This window comes from Indicator indicator, chromosome 10, assembly GCF_027791375.1.
Source record: "Indicator indicator isolate 239-I01 chromosome 10, UM_Iind_1.1, whole genome shotgun sequence".
NCBI classification, from domain to species: domain Eukaryota; kingdom Metazoa; phylum Chordata; class Aves; order Piciformes; family Indicatoridae; genus Indicator; species Indicator indicator.
The window spans coordinates 14038311-14056755 of record NC_072019.1 but is presented as its reverse complement, the minus strand read 5'-3'; the positions used below and the strand labels follow the sequence as shown (position 1 = coordinate 14056755).

The 18445-nt window shown below is 41.3% G+C and overlaps 1 protein-coding gene across 2 annotated transcripts in view; it reads left to right on the top strand.

The window, feature by feature from the left end:
* BRINP3 (BMP/retinoic acid inducible neural specific 3) overlaps positions 1-10477 on the top strand; it is a 202853-nt gene extending 192376 nt beyond the window's left edge. For both annotated transcript variants that reach the window (XM_054384346.1, XM_054384347.1), the window contains one exon: positions 9361-10477. In XM_054384346.1, the coding sequence (XP_054240321.1) occupies positions 9361-10477 (1117 nt within the window). The remainder of the gene's footprint in view (positions 1-9360) is intronic.
* The last annotated feature ends 7968 nt before the right edge of the window (positions 10478-18445 follow it).

Genomic DNA, 18445 nt, shown 5'->3' with positions numbered 1-18445 from the left:
CATCCATTTGAGAGGATTTGCAGCTGTCATCCAGAGTCTCACTGACACACCTGTAACATGAACCACAGTAAAATAAATTCAGCCATGTCTGAGCAGGGGGTAAAGTACTGCTTCAATTTTGTGAGGCTGAAGAGACCCTTTCTTCTAATCACTCACTGGCCTTCTGGTGATTGTACACCACCAGTTGGTGGTTTTACCCTGATTCCTAGAAGAAAAAATTGTTCATGTAAAGACCGCCATCAAATTTAGCATCAATTCATGTCCTTGCTATGAATCACAGCACAGAAACAAAGTACTTGGGGTCCTATTTGTCCTTCCCAAGAGGTGATCCTACAAGACCAAGACTAGGACATTTTCAAGCTGCCTGTAAGTGCATTTGATGTCTTACAGATTTATACTGGACTCAGCCTCCAAAGGAGGGGGGAAATAGGTAATGGGTATTTTACTGCCTATACACTTCTTGTTAAATTGTCTTCATTTTTTTACTTAGCATCTGCCTCACTGAGTACTCATCATCTGCTACTGAGCCATCTGATGTACAACAGATGTTAAGCACTTAGTGAGGCAGAGAAGGAGGTAAAAGTGCCATATTATGATTAAATACTTGCTACAGCCATTATACAGGGTGACCATACTGCTTTGTTCTTACATTTAATGTTACAGTGTACTGAACAGAAGTAAGAATGTAGTTTAAACTTGCCACAGCTATTGTTCAAATAAATCTCAGACTTTTTGGAAGTAAAGTTATTTTGTAGTAAAACAGAAAGATTGAAAAACGATTTAAATACACTTTAGAATTAAAGATTGAAGAGCATTTCATGAAGAGGTAGTGCAGTGCAACTTCCCATAGAATTATTTCATCTCCCAAATCCAATAAGATTTATCTTTCTCATTAAGATAATTCTCATCAGAAACTTGGCTGCTGTTAACAGATACATTAACTTTCAGAGGATTATCATATTTTTTTTATCATGATTGTATAAATGTGAGACCAGAGCAGGCTTTTTTTACCCAGTAAGTATTCTAGCCTGAGGCATTGTAGCCATCTGCTTGGTGCATCCCATAGAACAGAAAGTTCATCCACAATGGTAGTGTCTCCATTATAAGAAGGACACAGGGCTGTTCCACTTACAATGGTGTCCCCATCCCAAGAAGGATACAAAGCTGTTGGAGGGAGTCCAGAGGAGAGCCACAAAGATGATTCAAGGGTTAGAGAAACTCTGCTATGAGGATAGGCTGAGGGAGCTGAGGTTGCTCAGATCTACAGAAGAGAAGACCCAGGGGGATATTATAACTGTCTTCTAATACCATAAGGGAACATACAGGAAGGCTGGAGAGGGACTTTTCATGAGGGGGTCTAGAGACAGGACGAGGCAGAATGGTTTGAAGCCGAGGGAGAGCAGGTTTAGAGTGATCTTGGGAAGAAGTGCTGCAGTACAAGGGTGGGGAGTCTCTGGAATAGGTTGCCCAGTGAGGTTGTGGATGCCTCTTCTGCCTAGGGGTGTTCAAGTCTAGGTTGGATGAGGCCTTGGGCAACCAAGTCTAGTGGAATGTGTCCCTGTCCATGGCAGGGAAGTTGGAATTAGATGATATTATGTGAGCTTAATTTCAATTAATAAAGGAAGTTAAATAAACAAAACCAACAAAATAAACAACCCACAACTGAAAAAAACTCCCAAAACCTAAAGAACTTCCAGGGAGCTGTGTCAGTGTGAGCTGAAATTCCACCCCCCCCCCCGGCAATAACCAGGCTAGCTCAGTCTGGAAGCAAATGAAAGCTGTATTTACAAAACAGAATCTACAATCTATGATGAAATGCAATGAATATGTACAAATATACAAAATTCACAACATTTACAAATATATACAATCAACAGAAAAAGCACAACCAATCTCCCTTTGCTTCCCCCCAAGGGGACCCTCCCAAAGGGGCCTCCCTCTCCCAGGAGCCTCCGCCCCAGACCCCCTTTGGACAGAAAGCAGAGTTAGTTAGAGCAGAAAGTTGTTAACTTAGCTGCCAAGGTCAGTGTGTTATCTTCAGCCAGAAGAGGAGAAGAAAACAGCAGCCAGACAGCCCAGCAACTGCCCCCACTGCAGAACGCAGAATGTGCAGAGTGCCCACTTTGTTTTGGGTAATAGTTCTTAAACATTTCTATCTATCCAATGAAAGTGTTTAGAACAATCAGTATTTTGCTTTCTTACACCCAATAGTGACTTATTTACACTCTTTCACTTTCTCTGTTCTGAACTTTGCAAGGAAAAATTAAAAAGACAGTTTCAAACCATCACAGGAGCTGTAATTGACTAAGTGATTTGATAAGAAGCATCCAAGGCTTATCAAGTGTTTTATTTAATTAAATACTGATGAGTTTAAGTTTTGATTTCAAGTGTATGATTCCCCCAAAATAGGTTTTGATTATATCATATCGTACAATCTTGCATGATGGTGAAAGCACAGATAGTTTAGGAATCTCATTGATTTAAAGCTCATTGAAGTAGCCAGGAACATTGCAGAATCACAGAATGGTAGAACTTGGAACAGACCTCTGAAGAGTACTGAGTCCAACCCCCCCCTCCCCACCCCCCCCCACCCCCCGCCAAGACAGGTTCACCTAGAGAAGGTCACACAAGAATGCATGCACATGGGTTTGGAATGTCTCCAGAGATGGAGACTCCACCACCTCTCTGGGCAGCCTGCTTCAGTGCTCTATCACCCTTAAAATAAAGAAGTTCCCCTTCACATTTAGATGGAAGTTTGTGCTCATTACCCCTTGTCCTGTCACAGGGCACCACTGAAAAAAAGATTAGTCCTATCTTCCTGACCTCACCCTTTTAGTTATGATCAGCATTGATGAGATCCCCCCCTCAGTCTTCTCTTCCCCAGACTAGAAAGCCCCAATTCCCACAGCCTTTCTTCCTAGAGTCTCTTCAGTGTCTGATCATCTTGCTGGTTTCACTAGGTTTGGAAGAAAAAGTTCTATATCTCAGTGTTTGGAAGTCAGAAGTTCTATACATCAGTGTTTAGAAAAGCAACATATCAGGCCAGTAAATATAATTTTCCCAATCAAATAATAATGTTTGCAGTGTCATTAAAAGAATAATTGAGTAGCTCTTTTAGCTCTCCCTCAGAAGCTAATTGTCTTAATTTATTTATTGACTTCTATAAACAAGAAGCAACTGCTCAAGATAAGCAGCCTTCATCACAAGTTCCCCATTAACAGAATGAGAATATAAACGCTGAGGTAAAACTGGGAATGTGGACAGAACAGTGTCATGGGGAATGAAGTGCTAAGAATTTATTACATTTGAAGAGAACAATAAAAGTATACTAAATTTTGAGCAAAGCCTCTTACTAACTTCAGAGTGGGCTTGAGAAGCTTGAAGTCAGAGATTCATATTCTGTCCCTGTCAAAGTAAACAGGAGTTTTTCTCACACATCATCCAACTTTGAAACAAAATGAAATAATGGTGAAATACAAGGAAGTCCTGTGTGGAGTTAGTAAATATTTTTCTTTCTGACATCAGACTAAGGAGTGTATCTTGAATATGTCACATGGTGAATAGTTAAAGGATGGAGTTAGGAGTTGCATACTCAAGTTTCCTTAGAGTGCTCAGACAGTAAAGCACTTGTTCAGGCAAATAACAGAGAAATTAAAGATTAATTAGAATTAATAGTAGTAAGAGAAAATCTAATCATGGAATCAATTAGGTTGGAAAAGAGCTTTAAGATCACTGACCCAGAACTGCCAAGTCCATCATTACACCATGTCTCTCAGCACCACATCTACATGTCTTATAAATACCTCCAGGGATGGGAACTCCACCACTGCCCTGGGCAGCCCATCCAGGCCTTGACAGCAGTTTCAGGGAAGAAATTGTTCCTTGTGTCCAACCTAAACCTCCTTTGACACAACTTGAGTCTGTTTGCTGTTACTTCTACTGGCAATAGCACTGAGGCAGGACAACTCAATCAGTCGCAAAGGTTTAGTTCAAAGTAGTTCTTTGTGTGGAGTGCAGCCATCCCCCCTGCACATCTGTCCTCCCTAAAGAGTCTCTATCAGCCCATCAGAAGCATCACTGGTTAATCCCTCCACCTCTCTGGGATCTCAGTGAAGCCACAGCTTTGCAACTGTATCCATGCCTTCTATTGGTTTTGCCCACTGTTGGCATCCAGGCACTCGAGGTGAGTCTCTAGCTGTACCACTCCCTGGTAGGAGAGATTTTCCCTAGATGCTTTTTTTTGGCTTAGTCCTCATTTTGACTCCAGCTCCACGCTAATATTACTTGAAGCCCTTCTCACAGGAGCAGCAAGTCTGCTGCCTAAGCTGTTGCCTTTTCCTTTATATCCTCTCTCTCCTGAAAGAGGATCCAGCGGCTGAAAAAGGTGAAGCCCAGCCTGACTTCACCAGCTGATCAGCCAGGTGTTGACCTGCAGGAGGCATCTGCTTCTAACCAAGCTTTTCCCCTTGACTGCAGGGGTTGGATTTTCAAATGATCTTTTATTTCTAGGAGAAAAAGAAAGCTTTCAGAATGACATTCCAGTGTGAATTTATCTCATTAAGGATGAGTGGCTGAAATAAAGTAGGTATTGCTCCCGTTTTATGTAGTTTCACTTAATTTACTTAATTTAATTGAGTGAGAGTATGGCCTGAGATTGTGCCAGGGGAGGTTTAGGTTGAGTATTAGGAAAAATTTCTTTGCTGCAGGAGTGGTCAGGCGCTGGAACAGGCTGCCCAGGGAGGTGGTGAGAGTCATCATGCCTAGAGGTGTTCAAGAAACGTGTGGACATGGCACTTTGGGACAAGGTTTAATGACCATAGTGGTCTTAGGTTGATGGTTGGGCTCAATGATCTTAGAGGTCTTTTCCAACCAAAACAATTCTATGATTCCATGGAAAGCAATACATTTTCAAAGAACAATTTGATTTCCTGATGGCAGCTTGAAGAAGAGTAAAGTAAGGCAGCTGTTACTATTTTTATAAGAGAATTTATGCTTATAAATTGCTCAAAGACAAACAAGCAGAACTTCTTGAAATCTTTCTGCTTAAAATCAATTAAAAAAAATCAAAATGAAGTAGAAAAAAATTCAGAAGGTGGTTGTTTTGAACTTTATTTGGAGTAAGGAGAAAATTCCCTCTCTCTAAAGTTCTTAGTGTCCTTTCAACCATTAAGCATCACAGATGTAAGTTGTTTTAATAAGCTAAATACTAAGTTATAAACAGAGAACTAAGTTTTAGAAAGGAAGCTTGCTGAATTGTGCAGCTGTGTAGCTTCATGCAGGCTTTTAGACTGCTTCTTCTATCCCTTAACAAAAAAAAAAAAAGAAAAAAAAAAGGAAAGCTCATTAAAAATAAGAACAGAAAAATGACATGAAAGTTTTTGCTTCTCATAACAATGGAAACAGTGGATTAGATCATTAGTCAGGAAGAAAAAAATAAGCCTTAAAAACAATGTGGCTGGAGAAATGACTAAGCCAAACCACAACAAATCTTGCCAGTAAATTAATTTTGCTTGTTTAAGTAGGCTTATTCCAACAGTCTCTCTTCCAACAGTCCCTCACTAGGTTTCCCTCTTTCCATCGCCTTTGTGGACCAAGAGAATTCCTTGCCTGCTTTCCCATCTTCTTTCTCTTAATCAATCTGAGTAACACCAGTCTCAGTTTCTTTCTTTGGCTGGCTCACTCTGCATTCCAGATACTTGTCCCATCTAACTATGCTCAGATTTTTCCAAAGCAGAATTAATCCCCTTCTTTTCCCCAAACCTCTTCTATATTGAAAAGCTACTGTGCAGAACATTCTTTAACTTATTTCAATGCCTAATAGTAATAATAATCAGAATAATAAGTAGCAATATCATAGAAAGGGATAATCTCTAATCCTATATACTACATTTGAGAGAAAGAGTAGGTAACATATAACAGTGATCAATTTAAAACTGCATGTAATCTCTTATACCTTCTGTGCTGGGTTAACCTAGGCTGGCTGGCAGAAGTCCATCCAGACAGCTGCTCTCTCACCTATTTTCTGCAAGAGAAGGGGAGAAAGAAGTAACATCGTTGTTTAAGAAGAGCTGTCAGGAACCAGTTGTAAATGGTCTGGAACCAGATGTACCTGCTTTAGGGCAGCCTTAGAGTTCCTCTCAGAGAGAAGTACTCATGTGGGTCAAGATGGCCAATGGTTTCCTGGGATGCACTAAGAAAAATAATGACCAGAAGTTTGAGGGAGGTTCTCCTCACCATCTGCTCTGCCCTAGGGAGGTCACAGATGGGGTATTGGTCCTGCTTCTGGGCTCCCCAGTTCAGCAGAGACAAGGAACTACTGGAGAGAGTCCAGTGGAGGCTACAAAGATGCTGAGGGGCCTGGAGCATCTCTGCAAGGAGGAAAGGTTGAGAGAAGAGTAGCCTGAGAGGGGATCTTCCTGACTCTGATCAATAGATAAAGGCCAGGGGCTAAGAGGACGGGACCAGACTCTTCTCAGTGGTGTGCAGTGACCAGAGAAATGATAATGGTCACAAAACTGGAACCCAGGGGGCTCCATCTGAAGATGAGGAGAAACTTCTTTGACGTGAGGATGCTAGATCCCTGGAGCAGGCCAGTCAAAGAAGTTGTGGAGTCTCCTTCTCTGGAGAGATTCCAAGCCTGTGTGGACATTGTGATCCTGGACAACCTGCTGTGGGTGCCACTGCTTTAGCAGGGGGTTTGGAATGGATGATATCCAGAGATCCTCACCTTTTTAATTTTTCTTTTTTTTTTTTATTCTGTAATTACTGTGCCCCCCCACTGTCATTCAGTGACACTGAGTACAGCTCAATAAAGCAATATTCAGCTATCCACTCATTGAAATATTTTGGAAAGTATCTAAAATTAGGCTGCAAAAATTCATGGCTGGTGTGTAGTTTAAAGCTAACTGTGCCTGAGTTCCAAGCAAGGACCAGTGCTCAACCTTCAGGCTGTGCAGAAATTTATTGTCCATACTAACAAAATGCTGAGCTATTAATCTCTGCTGAAAAATGAACTTAGTCATGTGGCCCTGGCTTTGGAGATCAGGCACCTTTAGCTTTCTTCTTGCTAGAATCTGTTGTGCAAACATATCCCTAGATGGTAGGAATTATGTGGAGTGTTTGATGTTTTGTGTCAGTGAGCCAAGAAGATTTAATCTCTATGGGTAACACTTTGTGATGCACAGAAAATCTTTGCAGTAAGTCTTCAAATGTTTTTCCTCTACTGAGATGAATTCCAAAGCACAGCTGTGAAGCTCAAAGTTGGTCTATGCTAAGTGGGGTTTTCTGGACATGTACTTCTAATACATAGGAAGACTTTTCAGAGGCATGGACTTCTGTTGACAAGAGAAGTGGAAGAGAATAATAAAATTCACATTTACAAATCTGATCAGTATCAACAGTTGAATGAGCAGTAGTCCTGTGGTACCAACTGGTAGTAACAGTACAAGCAGAAAGTGTGATGATTAAAAAGAAAATGACATATTCTTGAAATCTGCCTTTTTATATGTCCAAGGAAACAAGTCAAAATAAGGTGACTTTATGAAGGTTCTGGTGAAGCAAATGGAAGAACCCAAAGATCTAAAGGAACTTAACAAACCCCAGACTTTTCTATCTTATATTCATCTCCCTTTAGAACTCAGAATCAGTCCTTAAATAAGCAAGGAAAGCCACAAAGATTTAGGAAAAAGCTCTAATGAGAGACCTCTCAAAGATTAGTTTCAGTCCTTTGGACAAGGATCCTTTCTGTTTTGATTGCTGTGATGCATCACAGGACTAATAGCAATAAGGGAGACCATGTGAGACAGCCTGGCTGCAAAGTTCATCCTGCGATGGGAAACAAAGTCATAACACACCTGAACTGCAGCTCCTGTGAGCTGCCAGGGCAAGCTCAACAGGTACAGATTACTGTCATATAACCCCCACAGAGTACACAGAAACTTCCAGTTCCACCTGGGAGAGTGTTCTATTCAGTTTTGGAATAACTTTTATATTGTGCCATTGACCTTGCTTGTAGAGTTGACATTATGATTCTTTACCAGGAAATGAAGGAATAAACATACTAAAATAATTTTCCTTAATGCTGATTTTCAAACAACCACAAAAAAGAATTGTGTTAAGGCATTCGTGTCATAGATGATAGTATATTTTACTTATACTTCTAGAAAATACTGAGAGGAGATATCTATAGATAGATAGATAGATGTATATGTGTCAACTAAGCTAAGCAAACAAGATTCCAATCCCCAACCAGAAAAAGAGAAGGGAATGAAAAAAAAAAAAGTCACCAGAGTATACAATGATGCAGTTTTATTGATCTTAATTTTCATGTTTCTAAGGAAGCAGGCCTGGAGGTCCCATCAGTTCTTAGTTTTAGCATTTATTTTATAGTAAAAAAAACCCAAAAAAATTTTAGTTATTCAATGCTTGAGACAAATTCGGATGTGACTTAAAAATGAAGTCAGCAGTAAATGAGGCTCTTGCATTTTGAAACAATGCATTGCAAAAGAAGAAACTGTGCAACCATTGTCACCCATGTGGCAGCAATAGACTCTGCAGCAACCAAAAGAAGTTCTTTAAACAGTGCGCATCACTAGGATTAGTCAGAACTGAAACCCACAGACTGCTGACAATTTCCATGTCGCCTTGCTTTTCCCATTGTCTTTCTTCTAATGACTGTGCCCCATCAGCCTAAACTATGGGTTCCAGTATCTACTTTCCCACATTCATGTAAGATATTAACCATTGATTCTAGTGAAACCAAGATGAGATGACAAGAAGAACGCTGAAGTGGTCTTAGAATGTCACCTCCAAAGATGAAATGTAAACACAGTGTTCCTCCTGCAGGGATATTGTGCTGGAAGTTGTTGGAAGAAATAAGACTGATTCTATTTCAGTGGGGTGCAGGGTCCTATCTCTTATTCCAGGAGGGCATTTTGGCTGACTGTCTATAAATCAAAGTAGCCCCAGCCAGAAACAAGAAAGCTTCCCAGCTTGCAAAAATCTTCATAATGAAGTAGAGAAATGGCACAGAGTTACACACACTTAAATACATCCCTGATCAAATAGTATGAGGAAAAATAATATCAGCTGCACAGTATTTCAAGATGCTAATCTGAAGACGAGCAGAGGAAAATAGCTCTGTCAGCTCTTCTGTGATTTTGCATTGTTAAAAGGCAATTTATGCATTGCATTAATCTGACAGCAGGTGCTGTCAGCTGACCTTAGAGCCTTCATCTGCTCCTAAAAGCGGTTTGATTTTCCTCTTTCCAACAAGCAAACAGACAAACAAACAAATAAATAAAAGGTTGTATTTGCTGCTTGCAGGTCTCTGTGTTAAAATAAGTTATTTTGACTTTGCAGATCTTCCAACTATTGGCTCAACCGCATCCAGTCTTTCCTCTACTGCAATGAGAACGGCCTCCTGGGAAGCTTTTCTGAAGAGACTCACACATGCACCTGCCCTAATGACCAGGTTGCCTGCCATGGGTTCCTTCCCTGCACGGTTGGAGACGGCTCAGCGTGCCTGAGCTGTGCTCCTGACAATCGCACCCGCTGCGGGAGCTGCAACGCCGGCTACATGCTGAGCCAAGGGCTTTGCAAGCCTGAAGTGGCAGAATCGACAGAACACTACATTGGGTTTGAGACTGACCTTCAGGACCTGGAGATGAAGTATTTGTTGCAGAAGACAGACCGGAGGATTGAGGTCCATGCCATTTTCATCAGCAATGACATGCGCCTGAACAGCTGGTTTGATCCTTCTTGGCGCAAGAGGATGCTCCTTACTCTTAAGAGTAACAAGTACAAGTCTAGCCTGGTCCATATGATACTGGGCCTCTCTCTTCAAATTTGTCTAACTAAAAACAGCACCTTAGAGCCCGTCCTTGCTGTTTACGTCAACCCTTTTGGGGGCAGCCACTCTGAGAGCTGGTTTATGCCTGTGAATGAAAATAATTTCCCAGACTGGGAGCGGACTAAGCTGGACTTACCCCTTCAGTGTTACAACTGGACGCTGACTCTGGGCAACAAGTGGAAGACGTTTTTTGAAACCGTACACATCTATCTGAGGAGTCGAATAAAGTCAAACGGTCCCAACGGCAACGAGAGCATCTACTACGAACCCCTGGAATTTATTGATCCCTCAAGAAATCTGGGCTACATGAAAATCAATAACATCCAAGTGTTTGGCTACAGCATGCACTTCGACCCAGAAGCAATCCGGGACTTGATTCTGCAGCTGGACTACCCCTACACTCAGGGATCGCAGGACTCAGCGCTTTTGCAGCTGTTAGAGATACGGGACCGTGTAAATAAACTCTCCCCACCTGGTCAACGTCGTCTAGACCTCTTCTCTTGCTTGCTCCGTCATAGACTCAAACTGTCTACCAGTGAAGTGGTGAGGATTCAATCTGCTTTGCAGGCCTTTAATGCCAAATTGCCAAACACAGTGGATTATGACACAACCAAATTATGTAGTTAACCATAAATGTGAAGCACAACACAAAACCTTGAAGGAGTTTTTACAGTGCTTTTGTGGAACAGTTTATGTTTGGAAGAGTAAATTTAAATTGTCTTTTCAATATCTGTCTTATATCAGTCAATACTGTTGGATGGCAATTTACACACATGAACTTGCTGACAATGAATATATTATACCTGCAGTTTTGGTTTATGAATGAAATAAATACTGACACCAGTCTAGAAGACATTCTACTTTTTACAATAAATTTCATTTGTAATTTTATATGTTCCGTGGCAATGCTTTTGTGCATTACATCCTCTAGAGGGAACATAGAAGGATACCAATAAAATTTTGTAGCTGAACAGTTATTAAAAAGAAATGCTGTGGGATTCTTCTTTCTTACACAAAAGTAGTAACCTTGGTACACTTTTGTGTGTGTTGAACACAGGAGGTGCAGGTAAAGAGAAGATAGTTTTGAATAGAACTTGTAGAAAAGTCAAAGCCATAGGATATTTTAGTCTTAGGATGTGGATCTAAATGTTCATGCTGAGCTGAAGGGACAAGTGGAGTGATGCTAATCAGTTTTTGTCAGCTTGGACAGAAAGCATCAAAGATGCACAATGTAAAGGAAAGCAGTGGGGAAGGAGAACAGCAGCTAAAGTAGGCTGCTCTCCTTTCTGAAAAAGACAGAAGGTTCGAGAGGACGGTATCTAAGGTCCATTCCAACCTAAGCTGTTCCATGGTTCTAGGATTTAGTTGCTACAACCAAGACTTTCCTAAGGCATGTACTTTTCAGGGTGCTTAACATGACATAGAGCCTCCCAGAGTGGTAGCATTTTGTGTTTTTAGGATGGACACAAGGTGTATTGTGCTGCAGGGTAATGAAAGCTTGCATCAGCTCAACAGGAGACAGAGAGGCTGCCTTTGTAACAGGTGTTATTCACGTTACAAAAGAAACAACATTTTCCAGCCAAAATGCTGTCTGAATGTCTCCATAATCCTTTGCATTGAATAGTTATAGAAACAGTCCAGCACATGTATACGTAACCTCCTCCCAAAGATACACAATATCCTATTTATCTAAATTGATCTGGTTTGAACTATTTACCTAAACACCACCCATGATGATTTGATCAAATTAATTTCAAAAATCTCCCTGACTATGCAACTGTTTGGTCTATTGATATTTTTTTCATTGGAACATACAATATCCTTCCAATGCAAGATATTTCAGTTTTAATATGTTTGTTTGTTTTTTTTTTTTAACCAAGAAAATCCCATTGTAGCTGAGGACCAAGATCACCTTGAGTGTGACAGGAGTTTAGTAGGAAGAAATGTCTTGGCTCCTTTTTCATGAGAACCACTGTCTCGAGAGACCTTGACACCAAAGCTACTACAGGGTTATTACTGCCATACATAGATGATTTGGGCTCACAGCACAAGCAGTTTATAGGGGTGTATGACTGACTTGGGGTCTATTCACTCAGCTCCATATTCGAAGAAAGCAATCTCTTCCAGATGTGCCATAGTAATGTACTCCTGCAGACAGATATCACCTCTGAAGAAACCCATAATCCTGGGGCACAGTGTATGTGATGTCAGTTACCCATGTGACAGAGAAGTACATGGCTTTCTAAAATATTCTAGGTTCACAGATTTGGTAGAGTGGCCACACCACAGATTACACTGCTTTGGAGCAAGAGGAGGAGCAGGAGTCTTCATTTCTATCTCTTTTTGCCAAACCAGCAATATTAAAATGTTAGTTATGGTCAAAGTAATACTATCTTCCTTAAAGGTTGCAAATTTTTCCTTCCTTACAGATTTTTTCTTGCATGATTTGAAGGGTCAGTGCTAGACCAGCCACTAGATGAATGGCAGAGGCTCTCTATGATTACCTCTGCCTTCCCAAGGGGAAGAGAAAGGAAAGAAGGGAGAGAAACTGATAGGGAGGATAAGAAAGCTAAGAGGGATTTAATGAGGGAAAAATTAAACTATATAAATAGATATAAACCAGTATTGAATCCAACTCTGATTGCAATGACGTCACTGTAGTCACCACTGATGCTGGGGGCAGGCACTGGGGAAGTCTCAGACAAGGAACTGGATTCAGGAAATAGATTGCGGAACTAGATTCAGGCACACATGGATCAGGATCGAAGGCAGAAGGGACAGAGTCCTCCTGGGGCGCCAGCCAGTGAAGCAGAGGCTTGATGCTGATGATGCTTCAGCTTGCTCCTGAAGATGCCGTCCCTGGGATGCAATCCCTTGTTAGTCTGCTGAGGGTCACCTGTCATGCCCACTCCTCCCTGCAGGTGCCACCTCTGCCTTCCTGCCCCACAAGCTGGGGCACAAGCTGTGGCAGTGCCCCCAGTCTGCAGAGCAGCAAGTCTCAGGCTGAGCCTTTCTGCAGCACAGCCCTTGGCAGGAACTCTACTGAGCTAGCCTGGTTATTGTCAGGAGGTGGCGGGGGGGAGGGAGGAATTTCAGCTCACACTGACACATCAACTCGCCAGCTTCTCCCTGCTAGAAGCAGCCTCTCACTGTACAAACCTGCCCTGAACTTCATAAAGTGCCTCACTGAGCAGAGACACAGCTGAGCAGTCATAGCACTGAACAGATTTGTCTCTGGTCCAGTTCACACCAGGACAGACAGCCACGTGCATCTAAAGCTATCAGTCTCAATGCACTTAGATATTCTCCTCTATTTTGTGACACATTTTAGTCTGGCACGTGAATATATGAGAAGGAAATAGAACTAAATAAATGTCAGTGCTAGCTACAACAGCTGATGTGGGGTTGTCTGCTCTCTGGACATCACTGCGCTAATTAGTATATGTCTACCTATGATCTCCTGTTCAGCATGCAGCAAACAGAAAAAAAAGGAAAAACCTCCTGGGAGGCAGAGACGGTTTTGCTCTGAAAAACTACTCCCCTCCGAGGGCCTAATACAGTGTGGTCACCTTTCAAACATATTACAAGAGCTTTCTCTTGTTAAAAAATGGCTTTTTGTCATTTCTCAGCTGACATGAAAGGGGAAGGAGAAGAAGAGGATTAAAACCAATCTAGGTGTGTGCATATCAAGCTATGATTCTTCTGTGGGGAAGGAGGAAGAACAAAGAATCTTTGAAGTCCCTTTGGGATCTCACCTCGTCACAGGTATGTAACTCATCCAAAGAGCATTTAGCTACAGTAGGGATAAATGCAGCAGAAGACCAGAAATAGGAAGATTAGGCACAATTGCTTAGTCTGAATGTGGCACAAGAAAATTGACCATAATTAATATTGAGCACACAACATTATGCCTGACGTATTTTGCTCTCTCTCAGCAGGGAAGAAAATTTAAGGATTAAATGTGCATAAAAGAGCTACAAAAGTTCCTTAATGCTATAATCTTCTTTCATTTGTTCCTTTTGTTGAGCTCCCCCACACCAGTTTATCAGGACATAGCTCCTTTTCCTGTGAAATGAAGGCATCATAATATGAAAGAAAATTATTGTCATGGAAGTTAGAGTTCCAAATCATAGAATGGTCTGGGTTGTAAGGGACCCCCAAAGGTCATTTAGTTCAAATCCTCTGCAGCCAACAGGGACATCCTCAGCTAGATCAGGTTGCCCAGAACCCTGTGGAACCTCACCTTGAATATCTTTAGGGATGGGGCTTCAACTACCTCCCTGGGCAACCTGTTCCAGAGTTCCACTACCTTCATGGCAAAGAACTTGTTCCTAAAAATCATTTTGCATAAATATATGCTTTGTATATAATTATAAATTTTCCTTCTCATCATTAAACAAAAATACTACCCTCAAAGTAGTAAAAGGTAGAAAACTTCAAGAAGGAGATGACAGGTGGAATATGATCATGTAACTATAGACTCACAGATAGGTTTGGGTTAGGAAGGACCTTTAAAGCTCATCTAGACCAATTCCCCTGCAGTCAGAAGCAACATCTGCAACTAGAGCAGGTTACTCAGAGCCCCAAACAACCTGACCTGGAATGGTTCCAGGCATGGGACATTCTCTGAGCAATAAGAAGTATACATCTTGCTCAAAGAATAAGATTAGTTCAACCACTTGTACTTGCAGAAGCTGAAAGCAGCTCATCACCTATTCTAGCAGCAGAGCAAATTGATTGTGTCCTCCAGTGAGCATGCAAACTACTTTGGCTCATACAAGCAGATTTTTCAAAGACATGTAATTCTGCAGGGTGTCAGTGAGGTGAAAATGACTTAAAATAAAAAAGAAAGAAAGAAAAAAAAAAGCTGATTTTGTTCTACTGATGTTCTATGAATTTAATTCCTCTATTGCTGTCCAGTGCTTAAGATTTTACTAGCCAAATCAGTATTTCTTGAGGGGACTAGTTTGGAGCAGCTGAGGGAACTGGAGTTGCTTATTCTGAAGGAGAGGAGGATGAGGGAAGCCCTCATTGCTTTCTACAATGCCCTGAAAGGAGGTTGGAGTGAGGTGGCTGTTGCTCCCTTCTCCTTAGTGTCAGGTGATAGAATGAGAGGAAATAGGCTGAAAATGTTCCAGGGGAGGTTCAGTTTGGAGATTAGGATAAAATTTCTTTCCTGCATTGAAACAGGCTGCCCATGGAGGTGGTGCAGTCACCCTCCATCACTGGAGGTGTTGAAGAAAGGTGTGGACATGGCACTTTAGGACATGGTTTAATGGCCATGGTGATGTTAGTTTGATGATGGGACTTGATGATCTTAGAAGGCTTTTCCAATCAAAACAATTCTATGATTCTATGACAGCAGTAGATCCAAAAGTACTTATTTAGTAGCAGGAGGTCAGACAGCATCACAACTGCATTTTTTGTATTTGGATGTATAAAGTTAAGAAGAGGCCTGAGCCACTAAGCATTTGAAAATGCTGAATTGTCAACACAAAATAGAAAACATAAATTCTTAGTTGCAGGTTTTATCTGGACATCTGAAAACATTACATTTTCTAGCCAACCATAATTTAACTATAAATATAGAAAACTACCAAGTGTTTATTTTCCTGCCTAATTTCTCAGCTCCAAGCAATTTAAGAGAGTAAAATGAATAAATGCAACTGACAGAATGGAAATATCACTCTTATTTCTAATGACTCTTTGGTTAAATGGAATATATTGATGACATTTTTTTTCCTTCATCAAATAAAATCAATGCAACCCATGCCACATTCTCCTACCCGATTATATTGGAGTAATTTTGCCACTTCAGTTCATCCCAGGCATGTCTGAAAAGTTTTATGTGGTTATATGTTAAAGTAGCTGCATTGTAAACACACACACACAGCAGACAGACTTTTTCGTTCTACTTGCCTAGCTACTTTTTTTCTCTAAGGGGCAACTTTTAGTATCTCTGATAAAGTCAGTAAAAGTTATTATATAAAGAGCTCAGATACAGAGAGCAATAATTCCTCTGCAAGTCCAGATATTTGACTTTAAGGTTAATAGATGTCATTTCCACATAAGCACTCTAGGAACAAGCAATTCCTGCGAAGCTGAAGTTGCACTGTAAGCAAGCTCTTGGTTACACTGATATAAGGTAACCCATTGCAGATGGATGAAGTCATCTACACTTACACGGAGGCATTCATCTGGTAAAATTTAAGGCATCTAAAACACAAATATAGAATCATAGAATGGGCTGGGCTGGAAGGGACCTCCAAAAGTCATCTAGTCCAACCCTCTGCAGCAAACAGGAGCATCCTCCACTAGATGAGGCTGCCCAGAGCCTTGTTGAACCTCACCTTGAATATCTCAGGGATGGGGCCTCAACTACCTCCCTGGGAAACCTATTGCAGTGTTCCATTACCATCATGGTAAAGAACTTGTTCCTAACATCCAGCCTAAACCTAGTCTTCTCTAGTTTGAAACCATTGCCCCTCATCTCATCACTGCAGGCCTTTCTACACAGGCTCTCTCCAGCCTTCCTGTAGATCCCCTTCAAGTACTGGAAAGCCACTATTAGACCTCCCTGGAGCCTTCTCTTTTCCCGGCTGAGCAACCACAGCTCCCCCAGCCTGTCTTTGTAGCAGAGGTGTTCCAACCCCCTGATCATTTTGGTGGCCCTCCTCTGGACCCACTCTATTAGGTCCATGCCCTTCCTGTATTGAGGGCTCCAGAGCTGGACATAGCACTCAAGTGAGGTCTTACCAGAGCAAAGTAGGCTTCTTCTGTCTGAGATAAAACTCTGAAATGAAATTCAGACATCTCAAATAGCCTACATCTGTCCATCAGCTGTCCAAAGATCCCAGGTTCTTATTCTAGGTTAGATGTTGGCCAGCGTGAGTAACCAAGCCATGAGCAATAATGGGCAGAAATCCTAAAGCTATTATTGTGAACACTGTTGAGTTTTGGACCATTCCCTAGGAAATTCTGCAACACAATTTCCTAGGGGACAGAAAAAAAAAACAAAACCAAACAACCAACAACCAAAACCAAACCAATAAACAAACAAACAAAAAAAACCCCACTAAGAAGTGATTAATTTAGCCATGGCATAACCATGGAGGAAGCTTCCTTCATCAGTGGACTGCAATTCAGCAAGGTGTGATGTAGCTTGATGTGACTACTTCAGAATCACAGGAGGTATTTGTAAAATATTAGGAGAACATGCAAAATCTTCTTATGAAATATGATGCTTGAATTGATAACTGAGTTTCCCCCTTGTAGGTTCTGGGAAATTTCCCTAAATCAACTCAAACTCAGAGAGTTCAGCCTGCCTCGTAGATCACTAGCCTGAATGAGGCACGTTTCAAGTGATGTGTGTCCAAGTCAGGAAGCATGAGGATGAATTTGATGACACAAAAATGAACTTGTTATGCTGGAGAAAACTCTGAATAGACACCTTTTATACCTGCCTAGACAACTGCAAGTGAGGATTACTTTTCACAGAATCACATAAAGTTTAAAGGTTGGAAGGAACCTTGAAAGATCCGGTCCAACTCCCCTGCTAGAGCAGGGTCATCTAGGGCAGGTCATTCAAAAATGTAACCAGGTAGGTCTTGAAAGTCTCCAGAGAAGACTCCACAACCTCTCTGGGCAGCCTGTTCCAGGGTTCTGCCACCCTCACAGTGAAAAAGTTTTTCCTTATTTTCATGTGGAACATCCTCTGCATAGCCACCCAGATTATTTGAGCTAACCTGAGCAGATTTAAATATATTGATAGCAAGACAAGAGAAGATCAAACAGGAAGCCTCATGAGGCTCAGTGCTAAGGTTTTGCAAACTCATTAAAGAGTTTGTCATCTGTTACTACCATTGCCAACAACTTATTGCAGGTTTACAGGATCACAGAATGGTTTGGGTTGGAAGTGGTTTTAAAGATGATTTAGATGCAAACCCCTGCCCATGGCCATGGATACCTTACACTTGCTCAATCCCCATCCAACTTGGCCTTGAACACCTCCAGGGCAGGGGCATTCCACAGCATCCCTGGGCAACATGTTCCAGTGTCTCGCCACCCTCACTCTAAAGAATTTCTTCCTAATCTCCACTGTAAATCTCCCATCTTCCATCTGAAAACCATTGCCCCTTGTCCTATCAAAACAAGCCCTTGTAAAAAGTCCCCTTCAGGTACTACAGGTAAGTTTAAAGATTGTAGATGCCTGCTGCCACCTTAAAGATTATGCCTCTAAGACATCTTTATTAGCCCCAAAAAGTTTGAATTAACAGTAAAATAAAATCAGCTTAACCTCACCACTGTAATTTTTAATTGTTGTTTACACCAGCAACCAACAAGTATATACATTTAAAAGAAAGAAAAAAATAATAAAAAAGGTTCTTTCTCTTACAACCATCTTGTTTTCACATCAGGTACTTTGCATCAATACCCAGGCAACCCAACCAGCTTGAAATATTTTCATACACAGGAGGATTTGGTTATCAAGCACAGTAAAGTGGAGGGAGGCCAGGAATAAAAAGGAAACAAACGTTTCTCAACTTTCCTCCTGCAGGAGGAAATTGCAGTGTTTCAGTCACTATGTTTTACTTC